Raw genomic sequence first — 17,603 nt, forward strand, 5'->3', positions numbered from 1 at the left:
CAAAATAGGGTTAGTTTTGTCTAATTTTTGCGTTCATAAGGGGAATTAAATAAAATCGGTTGGGTCCGTTTTGCACCAAAATGACCTCTTTGATGAACCGAAATTTTACTATATTCGTGACTCTTTCAAGTTTGCGGGGTAAAGCCTATAAATGATTTCTTACTATGAATAAATAGCTTGTCCCTTGGTCAATTAAATATTGTCTATAATGACTGATAATTTATTTTATATGACTCGTAGAGAGCTTTTCGTTGAAGGCACTTCGTTGCCTTTTCTGAATCGCTCTAAAGTGACATAAAAGACTTGCCTAAAAATCCGGTCGGTACGCCAAAATATATCCTCAGACTAAGCTTTCTCTACAGTTTAAGGATAGATGTTTTATATTTCATTTTCATTTCTTTGGGATCTTTTTCAGTTTTTCGATACGACTGCCCCGAAGATTGCTAATTTGCAAGATTTTTCGATGACCGCCATATTGAAACTGCAAGAAAGTACCGTACAAAAATCGTATTACTTTTGGATTAATTGAGTCTAAAATTATAAGTGCAAGTGAGATTTAGCTTGGTATATCACTAAGTCGCTGCCCTTACGTTATTTTTAAAGTTAACGGCAGTTTGGCAGTGGCTTATAGGATTGAGACTCCATGCATGATATCGTGACATTGATTTCCTACACGTCACGCACCGACCTTTGACACCGTTATTAGACTTCACATTACGTCGAACAACGTATCAGCGATTTCCGCTTTGAAATCCTCCGCTATATATTCCGTTTCCTTTAGAGGAAAGGAATTCACGAACTCTTTTTTTTTGGACCGCACGAAGCCATTATGCAAATACAGACTCCTGTGTAAATAGTACATCGCGACTTCGCGGTTGTCAACACGGCATTTAAACTGAAACAATAAAAAATCTATGGCTAAAGATCCCTTCAAAACTGAGAAAACTTTGATTTGGACTGGCGTAAAGTCCCTTAAAATGAAAATTGGGATTGAGACTGGCATAAACAAGATGCATCAAAAATATATTTACGTTTGCAGCACTTGATAATTGAATTACTTTGGCGTACTTACAACCAGTATTGTGTTATCATTGTTTCAGTCTACAAGTCTCTCTTCGAAAAACTAATTTTCACCGTAAATTTCTCAAGGAAGTAAAATAGCGCCGAGTTAATCGTTAAACGTAAACGTTGACTTACAATATTGAGCGATGGTGTGTACCTTCTCACTTTTGGTCGGTGGAGAATGCGGGGCTGATCCAAAGTCAAAGACTGCGTCGCGTAAAATCGTACCCTTGGTATCATGCTCAAAGAATATATCGAGCCCCAAAAACAGCTTCAATTCAGTGGCTGCGAAACGGAAATTGAGCTTATTCTAGCCCGCAGTGGTTGTTTCCAAACGCCAGAAAGTATCCACGACATGACTATCTGTCCGCTGCACCGCGTTAGTTTGGGTTTAGGGGGGGCGAAGGTCTAAGCGGGTATGCAGTGTTCCAGGCAAACTCTCTGGACACAGTGAAGAATCCAAGAAAAATGCCAAGCGGGGTTGTAGCTTGGCTCAGTCGAAGTACATGTTGGAAGCCACTGGTGAATTCATTCCAGTTGGTTCAGGTAAATATAATTCTTCTTCTTTTGTAATACTTGCGGGAGTAAAACATTTGTTTATAACGTATGACGTCATATAACACATCAAACATATCTCTGCCGTCGTTAAAACGGTGAGTCAGTTCAGTTAGCTAGGCTGGCCCGTTTTATTGGAATGGTTCGGCTAATACCTTGGTTCCCTTTAAAATTTCCGTTTTGTTAATATATGAAGCCGGACTGACCCACTTGCAGAAATCTCTCCTCAGGCAACCAGTATCTCGTCAGCCTGGTCTCTCATATAAACATAGCAAAAATTTTATAAGGACACAGGGTATAAGCCGAGCCAGCCGGATAAAGCGGGCAAGCTGGACTAATCGGGCTGGCTCACTTCACATAAACAGGCCTTTAACCCTATGTTCACACTATGCAAGATATCTTTGTTCCGGCAAGAAAACCAAGCTGCGCCTTACCGATTTCGAAGGGTAGCCTCGCATATAGTCTACGCAGAAAAGAGTGGGTTAACATTTTTGTAATTTTTTATATTTTTTTAGCGATTTGTACTAAGTGTCGAAAGAATCTGACGAAACAAACACATACCCCTGAAAGCAGTCTGCCACAATCAGATTTTGACGAACTTACAGAGCATCTAGGTGAGCTTACTCTGGTAAGTATGACATTCTGTGATTTACGTCTACAAACTACAAAGATCTTTCCTTGTAATATTAGAAACCGTACGCAGCTAGTTTGAATCCAATTTTGAGTACGTTCAAACTGTTTTATGTTTGTACTGACAACAACGAAACTGGAAGAAGAAGTATTTTGGGGTCTTACTTCAGACTTTTTAATTTTTTTTTTAATTTTGTGAAATTTTAGGCAGAAACTGCAGCAGCCCAAGTAATTCATGTTGATGAAAGAAGAGAGAGTATATTCATCCCAGAATCGGATTTGGAAGATTCTGATTTTGAGAACACACCGCATAGAAGCCAAGTAGACACGGCAAAAGAGCCTTTAAAAAAGTTAAACGATTTTTTAGCCTCTCGTGATGTAAGCCCTGTTCGACATAAGTTGTCCGTTCCATGGGAAAGTGCTAACGAGCGCACAAAGAGAAGGTACAGCCGTAAAGCAAAACAAAGTGTTCTAGAGGTTCTTGAAGTAATTGCTCCAGGACAAAGTGATAAATTATTGACCACATTAGGTGAAAGCTTACCATCTGAGAGAACACGAGCCGAAGAAGAAATTTTACAAGCCTTAGCAGAAAGCTATTTAAACGCAACTCACTGGAGCACGAGAAGACAAATTTTGTCCCTCTTGGCAGATAAACTATCGCTTAAGGAACTGACGCATTACATTCCCGGGGTGACGCCTTACAGATTTAACATCGCGCGGCATCATAGACGGTTACATGGTAGAGGTGCGATCGTACCTACTGATATCACTAGGCGTATGAAGGTTGATTTCGCCAAAGTTGATCATTTTCTCGACTTTATTACAAGTTCTCATATTGTACAAGACATGCCATTTGGAGAAAAGATGCTGAAACTTTCAACAGGGGGGGTGATTAAAACACCTAATGTCGTACGGATGCTAATACCAGAACGGATAACACAACAGTATTTTCAGTTTTGTACCGAGACCAATTTCACTCCGATGAGCAAGCGCACACAGCTCCGAGTACTAGACGTTTGCTCTGCGTCAGTGCACACCTCTCTGCAGGGCTTGGATAACTTCTCTGCACAAGGCAGTAAGGCAATAGAAGATCTTAGCGAGATAGTAGACAAGATAGCAGATCAAGCAAAGTCACAAGCCTGGGCCAAGGAAATGAAACAAACACTTCGGTCTGCCAAACAATATCTGCGGTCTGATTACAAGGTAAGGCTATCTTAATATTTGGTTATTCTTTTAGTAGATTGTTAACTTTGTACTTTGGCTGGATTTATGCTAAATTTAACCGAATTGGTCATAAACATGAAAGTCAACTTTCTCTGGCTGCATTGTACTAACTAGTATTGAGGCTAAACCTCGAAACATTGATTAAGCGGAAGCTATCTTCAATTTGCGCCCTTTAAGCGGTTTGGACAAGCTTTAATAAGTTTCAAACTTCTTTTACTACTTTTAAAAGATTTTACCCTAAAGCAGCTGATATTAATAACGAAAAATCATAGTAAAAATTATGATGATTGTGATAACTATGATGATGACGACGATAATAATCTTTCACATTTTAGGTGCACGTTACAATGGAATCAGAAGTTGCCGATCACTGTTTAACGCACAAGCGCGCGCTAGAAAAAGAAACACTGTTTGACAAAGCCAGAAAAGGATACGCTGCGAGAATAACTGGAGAGCAAACGAAAGTTCCAACTTTTTGTTTCTACGCGGCATCAAAAATCTCAGTTGATAAACTACATTCCACACTTGAGATGGGATGGGCTCTTAAAACAACAAGGAGTAGAACCCAGTTTACAGAAGAACAAAGAAAGTTCCTCACAGAACAGTTTCTCATCGGGGAGGAGTGTGGTAAAAAGGCAGATCCACAACAGGTATCGCAAGAAATGCGAAGAGTGAGGGACGAAAAGGCTGCTCGTATTTTCAGTGGAAAGGATATTCTTTCGCCACAGCAGGTGGCAGGATTCTTCTCAAGACTGGCAGCAAGGATTCGAAAAACGTCAGCAACATCGAACGAAGAAAGTGGAAGTGAAGACGAAGAGCAGTGTGCAGTCGAGGCAGAGGCCTTACATTCGCACCTAAAGGAAGTTGTCAGCGAAGAAATTGCTTTACGCCACCCCATTGTCGCCCTTTCCAGTAACACTTGCAGTTTGGTTCATACAAAGAAATTATCTACCTTAACAGTTGCAGTGCTAAGGGACATTTGTGAAGATATTGGCTTAAACGTGGATGATATCACGGAGAAACGAAAAAAGCCACTTATAAGTCGTATTACGCAGGTCGTTAAGGAGTGCTTTTGTGCTCGAGTGTAATCGACTAGAACAATCGAGCTAAGAAATTGTAAGCTTGTATCCTGTTATAACACCAACCTCGTTCCCAGGGTTCTCTCCTAGGAGAGAACCCTGGGAACGAGGTTGTTATAATACGTGATTATAACTTAAGTTTTCAGGGACCACGGGTCAGGCAAAATGCAATGCCCCAATGCATCAATCAATTCCAGCTGCACCTAGTCCCCCCCCCGCCTGAGGGCCACTGTGGGATATTTTCCCCCTTGTCGGTCCCGGGGGTAGGGCATTAGCAAATTTTGCCTTGCCCGGAGGTCGGCCATTGGCCAACCCCGGACCACCCAGGAGGTCAGCCCGCGGGGACTGTACGCAGCTGCAATTGATGCATAAGTTCACAGCTCAGATAAAGAGACTGTACTTTTAATGCCCACTCGTTTAACCGGAATTTCCTTGCTTCTGAACAATGAACAACAAGAAAAAATACAAGATAAGGCAAAGAATTGCGAACCAATTTTGTTTTTCAGCAGAGGCTTTGTACATATTAGCAGATTGCGTGGTTTTTGACCAGCCAAAAAAACTGATAGCAGCTCTGGTGACGAAAAAGAAGTTAGTTACCCTAACTTTTTCTTTTAACGAAGGATTGATATGTGAAAATCAGTAGATTTTCAAAGACATGCATTTTCGCCGTCATTTCTAAAAAAATGATGGTATTAGTTTCGGTTTGATATTTCTAGATATATGTGTGATTATAGTTAAAGTTGAGATCATTTAATTTACCCACATAAACTTAATTTAAAAATTGCAGCCTCTGATTTAGACCGTTTTAGTGAAGGATTCACTTTGTTAAGTCAGGAAAGTTTCTTAAAATGCCGAAAAGGAGTTTGAGGAGAATTTCATTTCCGGTTCATTTGTCACACATATTGCGTGACAAATGGAATATTGTTATACGAGATGCGGGATGGAGAGTTAAAAGTGCCCATGGAATGAGACTTATCAAAACTAAAATTGAAACGGATTGATTGAAAGCTCAAGCGAAGGGTACACAAGTGAGACTCAGTGAAGCGCGTCAAAGTCCAAACGTTGCCCGAGTCACAGCACGGAGTCACTTTTAGTTTTTGCAGACTACGATTGTAGACAGTATTCGCCGAAGTATGGTGCGTTTCTTGCTGCTTTTTCTTGACATTGGACTTGATTACAGGTACATTTGGTTGATCTTAAAGCTTATGGGAGATTCTTTAGTCAAAAGAAGTGAAAAAATATGTACCGTTCGATGCGGTAGCGGTGACTTCCGTTTCGCCTGTTTCGGTAATGTAAGACATTCCAAGATGGCGGAAGGAGGAATTGTGCTCACTTTAAGAAGTATTTGTCAAAAAAGTACGAAAGATCCCAAACATATAAGCTTGTAGATAGTTAAAACTATCCTTTTAAAGAATACCAAAAGGTTTTCTGGTGTGATTCGTTGCGTACCGCGGGCATTTCTGACATGTTGTTTTGACCAGCCATTGCACCAAATTCGAGAAGGATGTTGGTGTGCTTCTTTAAAAAATCATATATTTTTTGTGAGCAGCGTTAGCGAGCTGTTTTGGGAATCAGTGGACTGAAATAGCTTTAGATTAACTGGATATCCGTGAAGACACCTTAAAACAATCGACTAAATGACTCAATAACTTCGTGAAAGTTGGCAATTTTCAAGGTTATTACGACGAAAAATACCGTTTACAGTTAAAATCAAATTTCTTTGAAACGAAACAATATTTAGCCAAATAAACCTTGATTTCATATATATAGTACCTGGGCCTACCAATGTACAAAGTATAGGCGAAATCAAATTTTGAGCTCTGTCCGCCCGATCTTTGATCCTTACTGACATCAACTCTTAACGTTTAAGTTACGAAAAAATCACTTAAGAAAATTACCCTTAGGTCTGGAAATACGTTCGTTCAGTTTAGAACTAGAAAACTTAGTATTTGCCTTAAGGTTTTCTTCGGTTTTTATATTTATTTAGAAAATAATTCATAGTGTTTTTTAGAGGAGCAATAAATGTGTATAAAAAGTGAAATTCTGGAACTTGTGTGGAAATAACCTTATTCACAAAACAACAGAACCCTGTTTAACACTACTCAGACCATGGAGGCTTTTAAGACCCACTGCCGTGCTTGAAGCTCTGCCCAGAGACATGACATTGTGACCGCAGTTAAATGCGCTAAGGAGTACCATTTCATGCAAACCTAGCTACCTCCCAAAAAGTTGAAATAGAGAGGTTTTTGAAGGATATACATTTAATGGACTGAAATTCAGGCCAAATTTGTTTGAATTTCTACTGTTTAATTGAAAATGGATTTTTGTATATTAAAAGTAAAGAACACTCAAGTGATTGTACAAGCGCATTAATGTTTGTCTTATCCATCCTAAGGCTATCCAGGAATATTATTGAATTACAAACAGTGTCATAAAAATGTTAAGGAATAGATTGCTATTGAGGGTAAACTATTGAGACAACGTGACGATATAAACATGCCCTGACCGCACAGCCTTGTCTAGGCTAAGAGTCCACATTCTAGGAGGTTATCTTCCTGCTCATCATCTTCCTCGGTCATGTACTTAGTCAGGCTTCGTGGCAGGTATTTGAAGGGAAATGGAGTATCATTAGGCCGAGAGCACATCACGTTCACGTGCCCCTTTATTCATAAAACCCTAAATTGACGTTGTTGCTGTACTTGTTTATGTTGAGAACAGAGCGTCTGCGAAGCCAGCAGCGTAGATCCTTGCGGTGACAAAGGAATCTGCATCCCCGATTATTCCAAGGACAGCTTTACATGCAAATGTGACAAAGGCTATGGAGGAAGACCATGCGGTAAGCTGCAAACGTTTCACCTCTAAGGATCTTCTCCAGGGGATGAAATGAGGCTTTAACTATACACGACTTTATGGATAGTCAGTCAAAAGTTACACTCAAGCTCATTGACCTTTTAATTACCCATTTCAGAATTAATAAAAGACTGCTTTAAACTTGGTCAAAGTGGTGCCACATCAAGTGGAGTCTACTACATCATCCCAGATGGTGGCAGTCCAATACAAGTACTCTGTGACATGACTACGGACGGTGGAGGTTGGACCGTCTTTCAGAGACGTTTAGATGGCTCGGTAGATTTTTATCGGGCTTGGGAATCATACAAAAATGGATTTGGAGATCTAAACAGTGAGTTCTGGCTTGGAAACGACAATCTACATCGTTTGACAGCCTCTGGTGACGTTATGCTAAGAGTTGACCTGGAGGACTTTGATGGCAACATAGCATACGCTGAGTATACAACATTTCAGGTAGCTGACGAAGCAGATAAATACAGGATTACGTTTGGAGGATACAATGGTACGGCTGGCAACTCAATGGTAGATGACGGAGGAGAGTCCCTAACGTAAGAAAAAAATCGTTGGTAACTGATTGTAACAATCATATCAATCTATCACTCTCTTTTTACCCTTACCGACAGGCAATCCGTCGCCATCGCCGACCACCTCTCATACCATCTAGGTCGCAATCAAATCAGGTTCATTATTTAACAATGAATGAATGAGGCTGAGTATCTTATGAAGAATTATAGAGGTCGAGGAGGGTGTTATCCGTGGAGGCCGTAGGCCGAGGCGGATAACGCCCATCCGAGATCTTCATAATTCTTCATATGATAAGAAAGCCGAATTCAATAATTGTAAAATAGCAGATGTCGCCCTTCGAGTTGTCTTCTAGCAGTTCTTGCATTGTTTTTAGCCATTATTTCGCCTAGTTCTTACTATTGAAACGAGTAGAAATGTCCTCCATTTTTGTTTTCACAACCAAAACAACTCAACCTCGTCCCCAGGTCTTCTCGGTTAACGGTGCATTAACCTGCAAGGAAGCTGCTCTTTTGACGTCATCGGTTGATTAATCGCAAAATTCTTCCAAATTTGGTCATCAGTAGCTGGTTATAGTGAATTATTCGTATGCTTTTAGCCAATCAGAATCGGGGAAATATTTTGAATGAATAATAATAATCGATAGTCTCCAGATTTAATAGCCTCTTTATGGGCATCTTAGAGGAGTCGCATCTGCATTCTTAAACTATTTAACGTTCCTATACATACTATTAAAGCTGGCAAGTGTCCGCATATCTTTGCCACCAGCAAAAGTCTCAAATTACCGGTAGCACAATAATACAGAAATTTATATCATTAGATCAAGGAGATCCTTTATGCACTCTCAGACAAATCAAGCAGAAATTATAGTTGAGCTGTTTCAAACGAGCATTTCGTTTTAGTCTTCATTTTTCTCAACACTTTTTTTCTTTCACAGTGGTCTACAGTTTTCGACTAAAGATGCTGACAATGATCTGGACAACATTGTATGGGGTCCTTGTGCTGTAAGGCACTATGGTGCATGGTGGTATCACTCTTGCAGCTGGGCAAATCTTAATGGTTTGTATCATGGAGGACCATACAGCACCAGTCGTATCGGTGATGGAGTAAAATGGGTCACGTTTAGAGGACAGCATTACTCACTAAAACGCACTGAGATGAAATTAAAACCTAAAACGTAAAATTAAACAACAGTGATACGCACCGCATCGCATCATTATTAAATGAATCGCAATTTAAAAATTGCGATCATAGGTAGGCATTTGAAGCGTTTGGTACCTGCACTCATAAAACTCCCGGGCCAAGAATGAGTCCAAGTATGACTTTTCTTGCGTTGGTTTTTGCATTTTATAGCCTGTGCCAGGCACTCACGCGGCTTTTTGCACTTTCTTCTCGACCCGTTCTCCCCACTATCTTAGACCTTGGAATGCTATTGAAGATTACTGCTTTACACAAATAGAAATTATTCATGATAACCGCCATCTTTGCACGCGCTCAAGGGCTGATGGTATTAAAGCAATGTCACTTGGTTTCTCAGGGGGCAAACAAGTGAGAAAAAATTGCCAGTGGAAGAGATCGCGGTTGAGTTTGTTTATTCTAGACAACAGGAAATGAAGACCTTTTCATCTTAAAGACGATAATATAAAAAAATGGGTGGAAGTGATCATTGTTACTTTTTCGTATGCAGTAGTGACCGGAGATATCCTCCTGGCAAACAGTAATGACGAAATCTTGCCAAAATTCGATATGAACATTTTGGAGGACTATCAAATCGTCGTCTCGTTTTGATAGAATTAATAAACTCGACCGCGATTACTCGGCGTATTTGCAAATTTTATCACTTGTTCCCCCCTGAAATACCACGTGACATAGCTTTTACCCCAATCGATCCTAGAGCGTATGCAAAGATGGCGGGCATCGTGAAGAAGGTCTATTGAATTCAGTCATCAAGTCACGTTATCGCTTGATTAGCAGACTGGTGAAAGGAGTTAGTCGTATACTGCTGGGATTTACAAGCTTTAATAGACGCCGGTGGTTAATTTCATATAACAGTGATATCATTATAACCTTCCAACCTGAGAGTTGAATTTAGTCATGATATTTTCAGGCATAATTTAAATGATAAAAAAATACGAAAAGTACATAAAAGGCAAGTCCGATTGATTATAATCCGGAATACGAATACTCACAATCTCTTTGACCGTAAATTTTCGACCACTGCTGAAATGCCAGTTTTATATAGTTTTTCCCATGCAATTTGCATTAAGCTCGGGTAACCAATTCGACAGGGACTAGCCCTGGCTCGCTATACAAAAGCGAACGCTCAGTACTGGTAGGTTTTAGCTGTATATTTCTCTTTTTCTCAATCTTCACAGGTTCTTTACAATTTTAAATTAAGCTTACAATTGTAATCTCTGGCGTCCTGCTTTTATAGAGAAACAGCCCAGTTCGCAGTTATGAGGTGCGAACTGTCACTACGATTCAGTTCCTGAATTTGGAGAAGACAGCTGCACCAGGATAATGTGTCACTGATAAGTTAGAGAATTTCATATTCTTTCAATACTAGAACTTGATGACTGTTTCTCATAAACACAACGCCATATTTTAAGGAAAAACTAAAAAGATGAGAATGGTAATAAAATCGTCATTTCAATTCTAATAGAAATATCTCAAAATTTAAACTGAATTCTTTCTTCCATTCATTCATTCATTCAGGCGGCTTCGGCCGAACTGCTGTAGTCGCTTGGCTGCCCAGCGCGCTCTGTTGTCCAAGCGGGATGAGAGTTCGCTGGTGGATACGACCCTAGCCTCCCTCATCAGGGTTTCTGTGAATGTGCACACTAGGCGACCGCGCGCATCGTAGGTGTTCGTGTGTTGCTTGCCACAGGACAAGCTGGCCTGCTGGCAATTCGGGGCTACGGTGGCAATGGTCAGCAAGACCAAGCCGATCCTGTCTGACAAAGTTGGAAAGTCGCCGTGAGGTCTGGGTTGGTGACTCGGTCTCGCCAACTGGTGTTTTGGACACCGTGGAGCATGGGGGTATATGATCCATTGGGGGACTTTTCCATAGTGATAGTAAGTGACCCCCCTTTGCAGCCATAAAGCCAAACAGAGTCTATCGTCGCTTAAAAGAGTCGTATCTTAAGACCTCTAAAAAGACTGGATGTCCAGATACTCGACGTGTCGTTAATTGCCTACCGGGCTAGGCTCTTCCTGACTTTAATGTCCTTTTCGGAGAAGTTGACCCTTGAATCAAGGTATTTGATGTCCGGGACTCCCCCAAGATTTGACCGTCGAGAGCGTAGAGGTGGCTGACTTTCCACGTTACATGTTAGTACCCTCGTCTTCCTATCACTGAGCACTAGTCCAATGTCACTACATTCAACTTCCACCAGATCAAATGAGGTTTGCGCTAGGGAAACGGTGTTTGATAGCAGAGTAATGTTGTACGCTTGCTCGAGGCCTACTCCCAGGCTAGCATACAGTATGTTGCCCAGTATCCGAACGGCACCAGTATCCGGACACTTGAAGCAAAAACTCAATTTTTGAGGCGCCCTTTTCAGTTCTCCGTAAACGAAGTATTTCGAATGAAAGCTAAACATTTCATCTTTAAGATGAAAGTGTTGGCGATTTGAAAGCTTGCGAAACAGTCGCAGAAGACGCCGTTCTGTTCAGTAGGGGAAGGAGAAGCCTTTAGTTACTGCTCCTTACGGGCCACTCTTCAAGATGTGCCTTAACTGCTACCCCTTTCAGCAGATTTCAATATTCACTTCTAGGAGTAAATAAATTAATTTTAGACACGGAAAAGGCGGCTTGAAGACAGCCAAATAAAATGCTATAAAAAAATCTTTAATGGTACAATTTTATTAAACGTAAAAATAAAACGATGAATAAAACAGTACAAAATAAAAAGAGAGGGTGATTACAAGACTTTTTCATTACAAGTCCAGTTAAAGAGGTGCAAGCGTCTTCTTAATATTAAGCAAAGGAAAAAGATTGATGATTATTGCAAGAAACAAAAGTTACCGAAAATATGTATCAAAAAGACTTCAAGTACAAAAAACGTTGTATGTACCAAACCGTCCAAGTCCGTCCTCTTACGGCAACATACTAAAAGAGTCTTGGAATAACTTCGCTCTTTAAGATAACCCCCGCAGAAAAAGGTACAATATACCCTGTTTAAAAACAGGGTATATTGAGTTTACTGATTACTGACATAACACATTCTTGAAGCGATTCTAATTTACGGAATGAAAATTCATTTTATCTATAATTTTCCAACTTCTTTTACGTTTAAATTTGTGTTTTTGTGATTTCATTTGTCTTTAATTATGCAGCTCTAACAACTCTATAGCGATAGCGCTACATATTCATAAACGGGGCGATTTCTTGAAAACTTCAGCAATATGATGGTTTCAGTTAGGTCGCTTGAAACATTTCAACCCAGAGTTTTCCCATAAAACCAATATAAATTTTTGCTGGGTCCTTCCTTTTGTTCAGCTTGAACTTGTCCAAGGCAAAGCACGATCCAAACGTTTCCCGCAGTCCCTACATTAGTTTCTGAGATCATAAACGTTTGGATAAATGGTTCATTTGTCTAACGAATACTTACTATTTATGGCCTTGGTCACCGGTTAATACACAATATCGTTCTAGCCTCCAGCACAACGAAAAGGTGCTGAGCACCAGTAAAATTGATCACTTTCCAAGGACGAATTAATATATCTTAAAACACCTGTTATATCGTAAGCTCAAAGTCCAGTTGAAAATGCTGCTGCTATGGCTTGTACTCGTTTTTTCTGAACATGTTTCCAGCTTAAGCCGAATCTCAGAACCTCGTTTTAAAGCTGTTAACTTTGCTGAGGAGAAAAAAGGAAGGCTGTTGAACGGAAGCGTGATAAAAGAAATGCAAGTTGATGCAGAGGGTGAGTGTAGGCTTCGATGTGTCGATGAAGAGCAATGCCGCTCGTATAACTTTGGACTCAAGAAGCATAAAGCCGGGAATTTCTTGTGTCAGTTAAATGGTTCTGATAAATCTGTTGGCTTTGGTAACTTCACAAAAGATGACAATTTCAAGTAGAGAGGAATGGAGGTAATAAAGGTGAAAGAGGAATGGTCATCAGTAAAGGCCCGGGGGGGTACTCCCTATAATGGCCAATATGGGAAGGCTCCGCCAGAAAGGGGTACCTTTTTCAGGCTTCAAGGGAAATCTGTCATTTGGGTCTGTGAAAGGACCCAAAGGGCTAACAGATGAATTGTATGGCTTTATGAAGTCGAGAAAACGTTCTATTTTTGTGATTGATTCCTATTTTTAAAGACGACAGTGCATTTACAGCAGTTAAAAGGGATCAGCAAAGTTCTAAACAAGGTATATGAAAGGGGTACCATTTGTTAATAGAAGGTATACGAAAGGGATACCTTTTTCGTGAAAAATGGTACATAAAAGAGTACGGGGCTGGACCTCGGGGCGGAGACTCCCCGTATAAATATTTGTTGAGTACCCTCCCCCCCCCCCCCCCGGAGTAAAGGATTGCCTCTTCGGAGAGTTTCAATTGTCGCAGCATATCCCACAGTGCCGAATGCAAATGAGCTCGAACAAAGGATTTTCTTTCCTCATAAGCATTAAAATCGGCACATGTAAAATGCGACGTTTGAACTTGACCTGAAGGAAAAAATAGCTACAAAAAATATGGAAACTCGTTGTTATTGTTTACAAGTGATGTATCTGTTGTTGTTGTTTTGTTTTTGTTTTTGTTTTTTTGTTTTCGTGTTTTGTTTTTTTATATAACAGAGTGTCTGCCAAGCCAGCAACGTAGATCCTTGCGGTGACAAAGGAATCTGCATCCCAGACTATTCCAAAGACAGCTTTACATGCAAATGCCACAATGGCTATGGTGCAATACCTTGCGGTAAGGTTTCACCCCCCCCCCTCCCCCCCTTCAGAGCCCTTCAGAGTCTCCTCCCTCCCTCCCTGGGGATGGAAAGTGATTGACTACGGCTCAAAGTTGTTTCTTCATCTGTGAACATCTGTCAATTTCAATTTGTTTTGAACTTGTCTCTATTTAGAAAGCAACGTTTAAACTCGGAGTCAAAGGCTTTCTCGAAGTTTATGACGCGGACATTTAGTAAATATAAATGAAGCTCAGTCTGAATAATTCTTGAGATGTTATGAAAGCCAAATTTCACGCTTTTATTGCCTTATCGAGTACGTTAAAAGCTCATTTTCTGTTAATTACCTTTTTCAGAGGTAGTAAAAGACTGCTCTAAACTTGGTCAAAGTGCTTTGACATCTACTGGAATCTACTACATCAACCCAGATGGTGGCAGCCCAATACAAGTACTGTGTGACATGACTACGGACGGCGGAGGTTGGACCGTCTTTCAGAGACGTTTAGACGGTTCGGTTGATTTTTTTCAGGGCTGGGAGTCATACAAAAACGGGTTTGGACAACTAAACGGTGAGTTCTGGCTTGGAAACGATTATCTTCATCGTTTGACAGCTTCTGCTGACGTCATGCTAAGAGTTGACCTGGAGGACTTTGACGGCAACATAACATACGCAGAGTATACAACATTTCAAGTAGCTGACGAAGCAGATAAATACAGGATTACGATTGGAGGATACAATGGTATGGCTGGTGACTCGATGGTAGACAACGGCAGAGGGGCCACCCTGAGGTAAACAAATAGCTGGTTTATTTGTAAGGAGGAAAACACCTTGGCCAATTTCATAGTCAGAGGCCAATTTTATAATCAACCATCTTTTATATATCCTTTTCTTTACAACCAAGTTATTTCAAAAGTAGGTTGAGTTTGATCGTCCAGGTGAAAGTAGTCTTGAATAGGACTGTTGCTGTTGATAGTGACTGACGTTTCGACAACCTGTGCGGTAGTCATCTTCAGAGTCAAAGTGAGTTGTATCACGTCAGTTGATGGTATTATACTCTGGTTATTGGTCTGATTGGTCAATTACGTTGCGATGTTATTGGTCGTCTGTCAGTTAAGCCGTGATGTTATTGGCTACGAATACTCGTAATCAGTAATTGGTTCTCTCGTACAGAACGACTGGACAACTGAAAATTTGACTAACAATAGACGACTGTTTAACTGTGACAATAGACGGATCGAAACGCACCAGTTACTAATTACGAGTCCTTCATAGCCAATAACATCACAGCTTAACTGACACACGACCAATAACATCTCTGATCTTTTTCGATTCTTTCTACTCTCACGATAATCAATCCCCATCGAAGACCACCTCTTTTAATTCAAATCATATTTAATGTGAGAAGACAACAACAAGATATTCATTGTCGTAATGTTACTTAATTAACATTTCTTGGCACGCAGTTAGCCAAACCCTAGTCGCGACGTGCTAACCTTTTCAAAATATCTTATGGTGAGTTGCCACGTGTTTACATATCTATGCTACCAGTAAAATGGCGATGTAAAGTAGCAAATTGATATGGCAATGCAAAGAAACGTTTGGACAAAATATGACTTTTCAGAAAGACCTTTAATACTTTGTTTGAACGCTGAGCTTCTTGAGGGCCTGATCTCAGGCTAAAGTGCTTACAAATAAATCAAACACGAAAATACTAATACTCCTTCCAGCTTGAAACATAGTTTGTCTGTGGTACTCATTTAAGCAGGCACGTCATTGCTCTTTCTCTACAGTGGTCGACAGTTTTCAACAAAAGATGCTGACAATGATGTGGACCGCGCTGTGACACCCTGTGCTGTAAGACACCACGGTGCATGGTGGTATCATTCATGCAGCTGGGCAAATCTTAATGGTTTGTACCATGGAGGACCTTACAGCACCAGTCGTATCAGTGATGGAGTAAAATGGACCACATTTAGAGGAATGCGTTACTCACTACAACGCACTGAGATGAAGTTAAAGCCAAAACCGTGAAAAAAAAAAGTGACATTGCAACAATTTAACTGTGGCATCATTTAAGCTTCGGTCATATAGTCACGTCATCGCTGGGCTAAAAAAGCAGATGAAAAAAATGGTAAAGAGCCCAACGAGGCATGGGGCTTATGTCAACAACCCTAGATACAATTTGGTGATACAAAATGTGAAAATTTTCAGCACAAGCACAACATAGCCAGACACCAGCACTCGCCGCAACCTGCCCCGCTAATGTTTTACATGACGTCAATGATGATATAATTTTCAATATATAATCATTTAGGTATTAAATGTACCAAGGTCGCTCATTATGACTGTTGGGGACTTTAAGAGTCCAACGACGCGAAGGCAACGAGAACTTCGCTTTAAAAAAGAATTTGCGTTCTTTAAGTCTAATTATTCCTACCCACTTACTTTGTCAAGTGTAGGCTAATTCTCCTGGAGTTGAATTCCTAGGGACCTTATCCAAAGGTTCAGGAAATGAAATAAAATTTCGTCGTTGCTTGTTTAATCACTCCAAAACATGCGAAATTAGGCATTTTCAAGTCGTAGTCGCGCAAAAACAGGCAAAGAAATGTACAAACAAGCTAGATGCACGTGCAAACTTGTTGTTTTGACCTACTGTTTTTTGACGTCCTCGTCAGCCGTCGCGTCGTTGGATCTTAAAGTCCCTATTATTTCAGAGAAACTTTATGTAATTTCAACGAATCCTGAAAAGGAGTCAACATGAGTTGAGAAAAGATGCGGAACGCGGCAAGATATTAAAATTGGGGATTAAAAGTGTACACTGCCACGGGAAAAATTAAACAAAATGAACTGGACTGTCGTGACACAGCTCCTTTAACATATCTTTTATTTAAAGAAACTTATGGAAATGATGTGTATAAACTTATTAAATCTTTAAACTCAAGCACAGGATGTGACCTTGATGGAATCTCCCGTAAACTGTTATAAGAAGCGGCACCTGAATAGTAATACCATCCGTAACGTTTATCATTGATTTGTCAATAAAGAGTGGAATATTTCCTGGTGACTGGACAATTTCAAAAGTATCCCTGATTTATAAGAAAGACATTAAGTTTGATCCAAACAATTACAGGCCTATCTCTGTCTTGTTGGGTATACTAACGACTGGTATCTAAATATTGACAATACCATACTAAATGATATACTTTTTCTAGAGCTGAAGAAAGCTTTCGACACTGTCGACCATCAAATCTTACTTCAAGAGTGTAAATTATATGGAGTAGACACTCGTACTATTTCCTGGCTTACCTCTTTTCTTTCGGATCGCAAAAGCTGTACCTATGTAGGCGGTTCTCTTTCGAAGAAACTGCCAATTGTCTTTGCACTGTAATTTTCAGGGAGTTATAATAACTCCTTTAGTGGGGCTAATTTAACTCCTTGCAGTGGAGTTATTTTTTGTGGAGTTACTTTAACTCCAAAAAGGAGTTTAAAGAACTCTTTTTCAGGAGTGAAAGTGACCCCAGATATTGAGGAGTTAAAATAACCCCCAAAAAGGAGTTATCCTGTACCTAAAATTTTTACTCCACTTTCAGAGTTAAATTAACTCCAAAAAGAGTAAAAACAACCCATGTAAGGAGTACAAATAACCCCATTTCGGAGTAATTTTAACTCCAGACTGGGAGTAAAAAGAACTCTTTTTCAGGAGTAAAAATGACCCCAAATTCGGAGTTAAATTAGGAGTTAAAATAACCCCAAAAAAGGGGTTATCCTGTACCTAAAATTTTTACTCCATT

General features: G+C 40.1%; 1 protein-coding gene and 1 pseudogene across 1 annotated transcript in view; both read left to right on the forward strand.

Moving 5' to 3' along the window:
• Positions 1-9,103, forward strand: part of LOC140953673 (microfibril-associated glycoprotein 4-like) — an 11,778-nt gene extending 2,675 nt beyond the window's left edge. The window contains exons 3-5 of the mRNA XM_073403086.1: positions 7,269-7,386; positions 7,519-7,948; positions 8,860-9,103. Of these exons, the coding sequence (XP_073259187.1) occupies positions 7,269-7,386; positions 7,519-7,948; positions 8,860-9,103 (792 nt within the window). The remainder of the gene's footprint in view (positions 1-7,268; positions 7,387-7,518; positions 7,949-8,859) is intronic.
• A 3,587-nt stretch (positions 9,104-12,690) lies between these two features.
• LOC140953674 (microfibril-associated glycoprotein 4-like) lies at positions 12,691-15,843 on the forward strand (annotated as a pseudogene).
• Positions 15,844-17,603: the final 1,760 nt, after the last annotated feature.

The sequence above is a fragment of the Porites lutea genome, chromosome 12 (assembly GCF_958299795.1).
Source record: "Porites lutea chromosome 12, jaPorLute2.1, whole genome shotgun sequence".
NCBI classification, from domain to species: Eukaryota; Metazoa; Cnidaria; class Anthozoa; order Scleractinia; family Poritidae; genus Porites; species Porites lutea.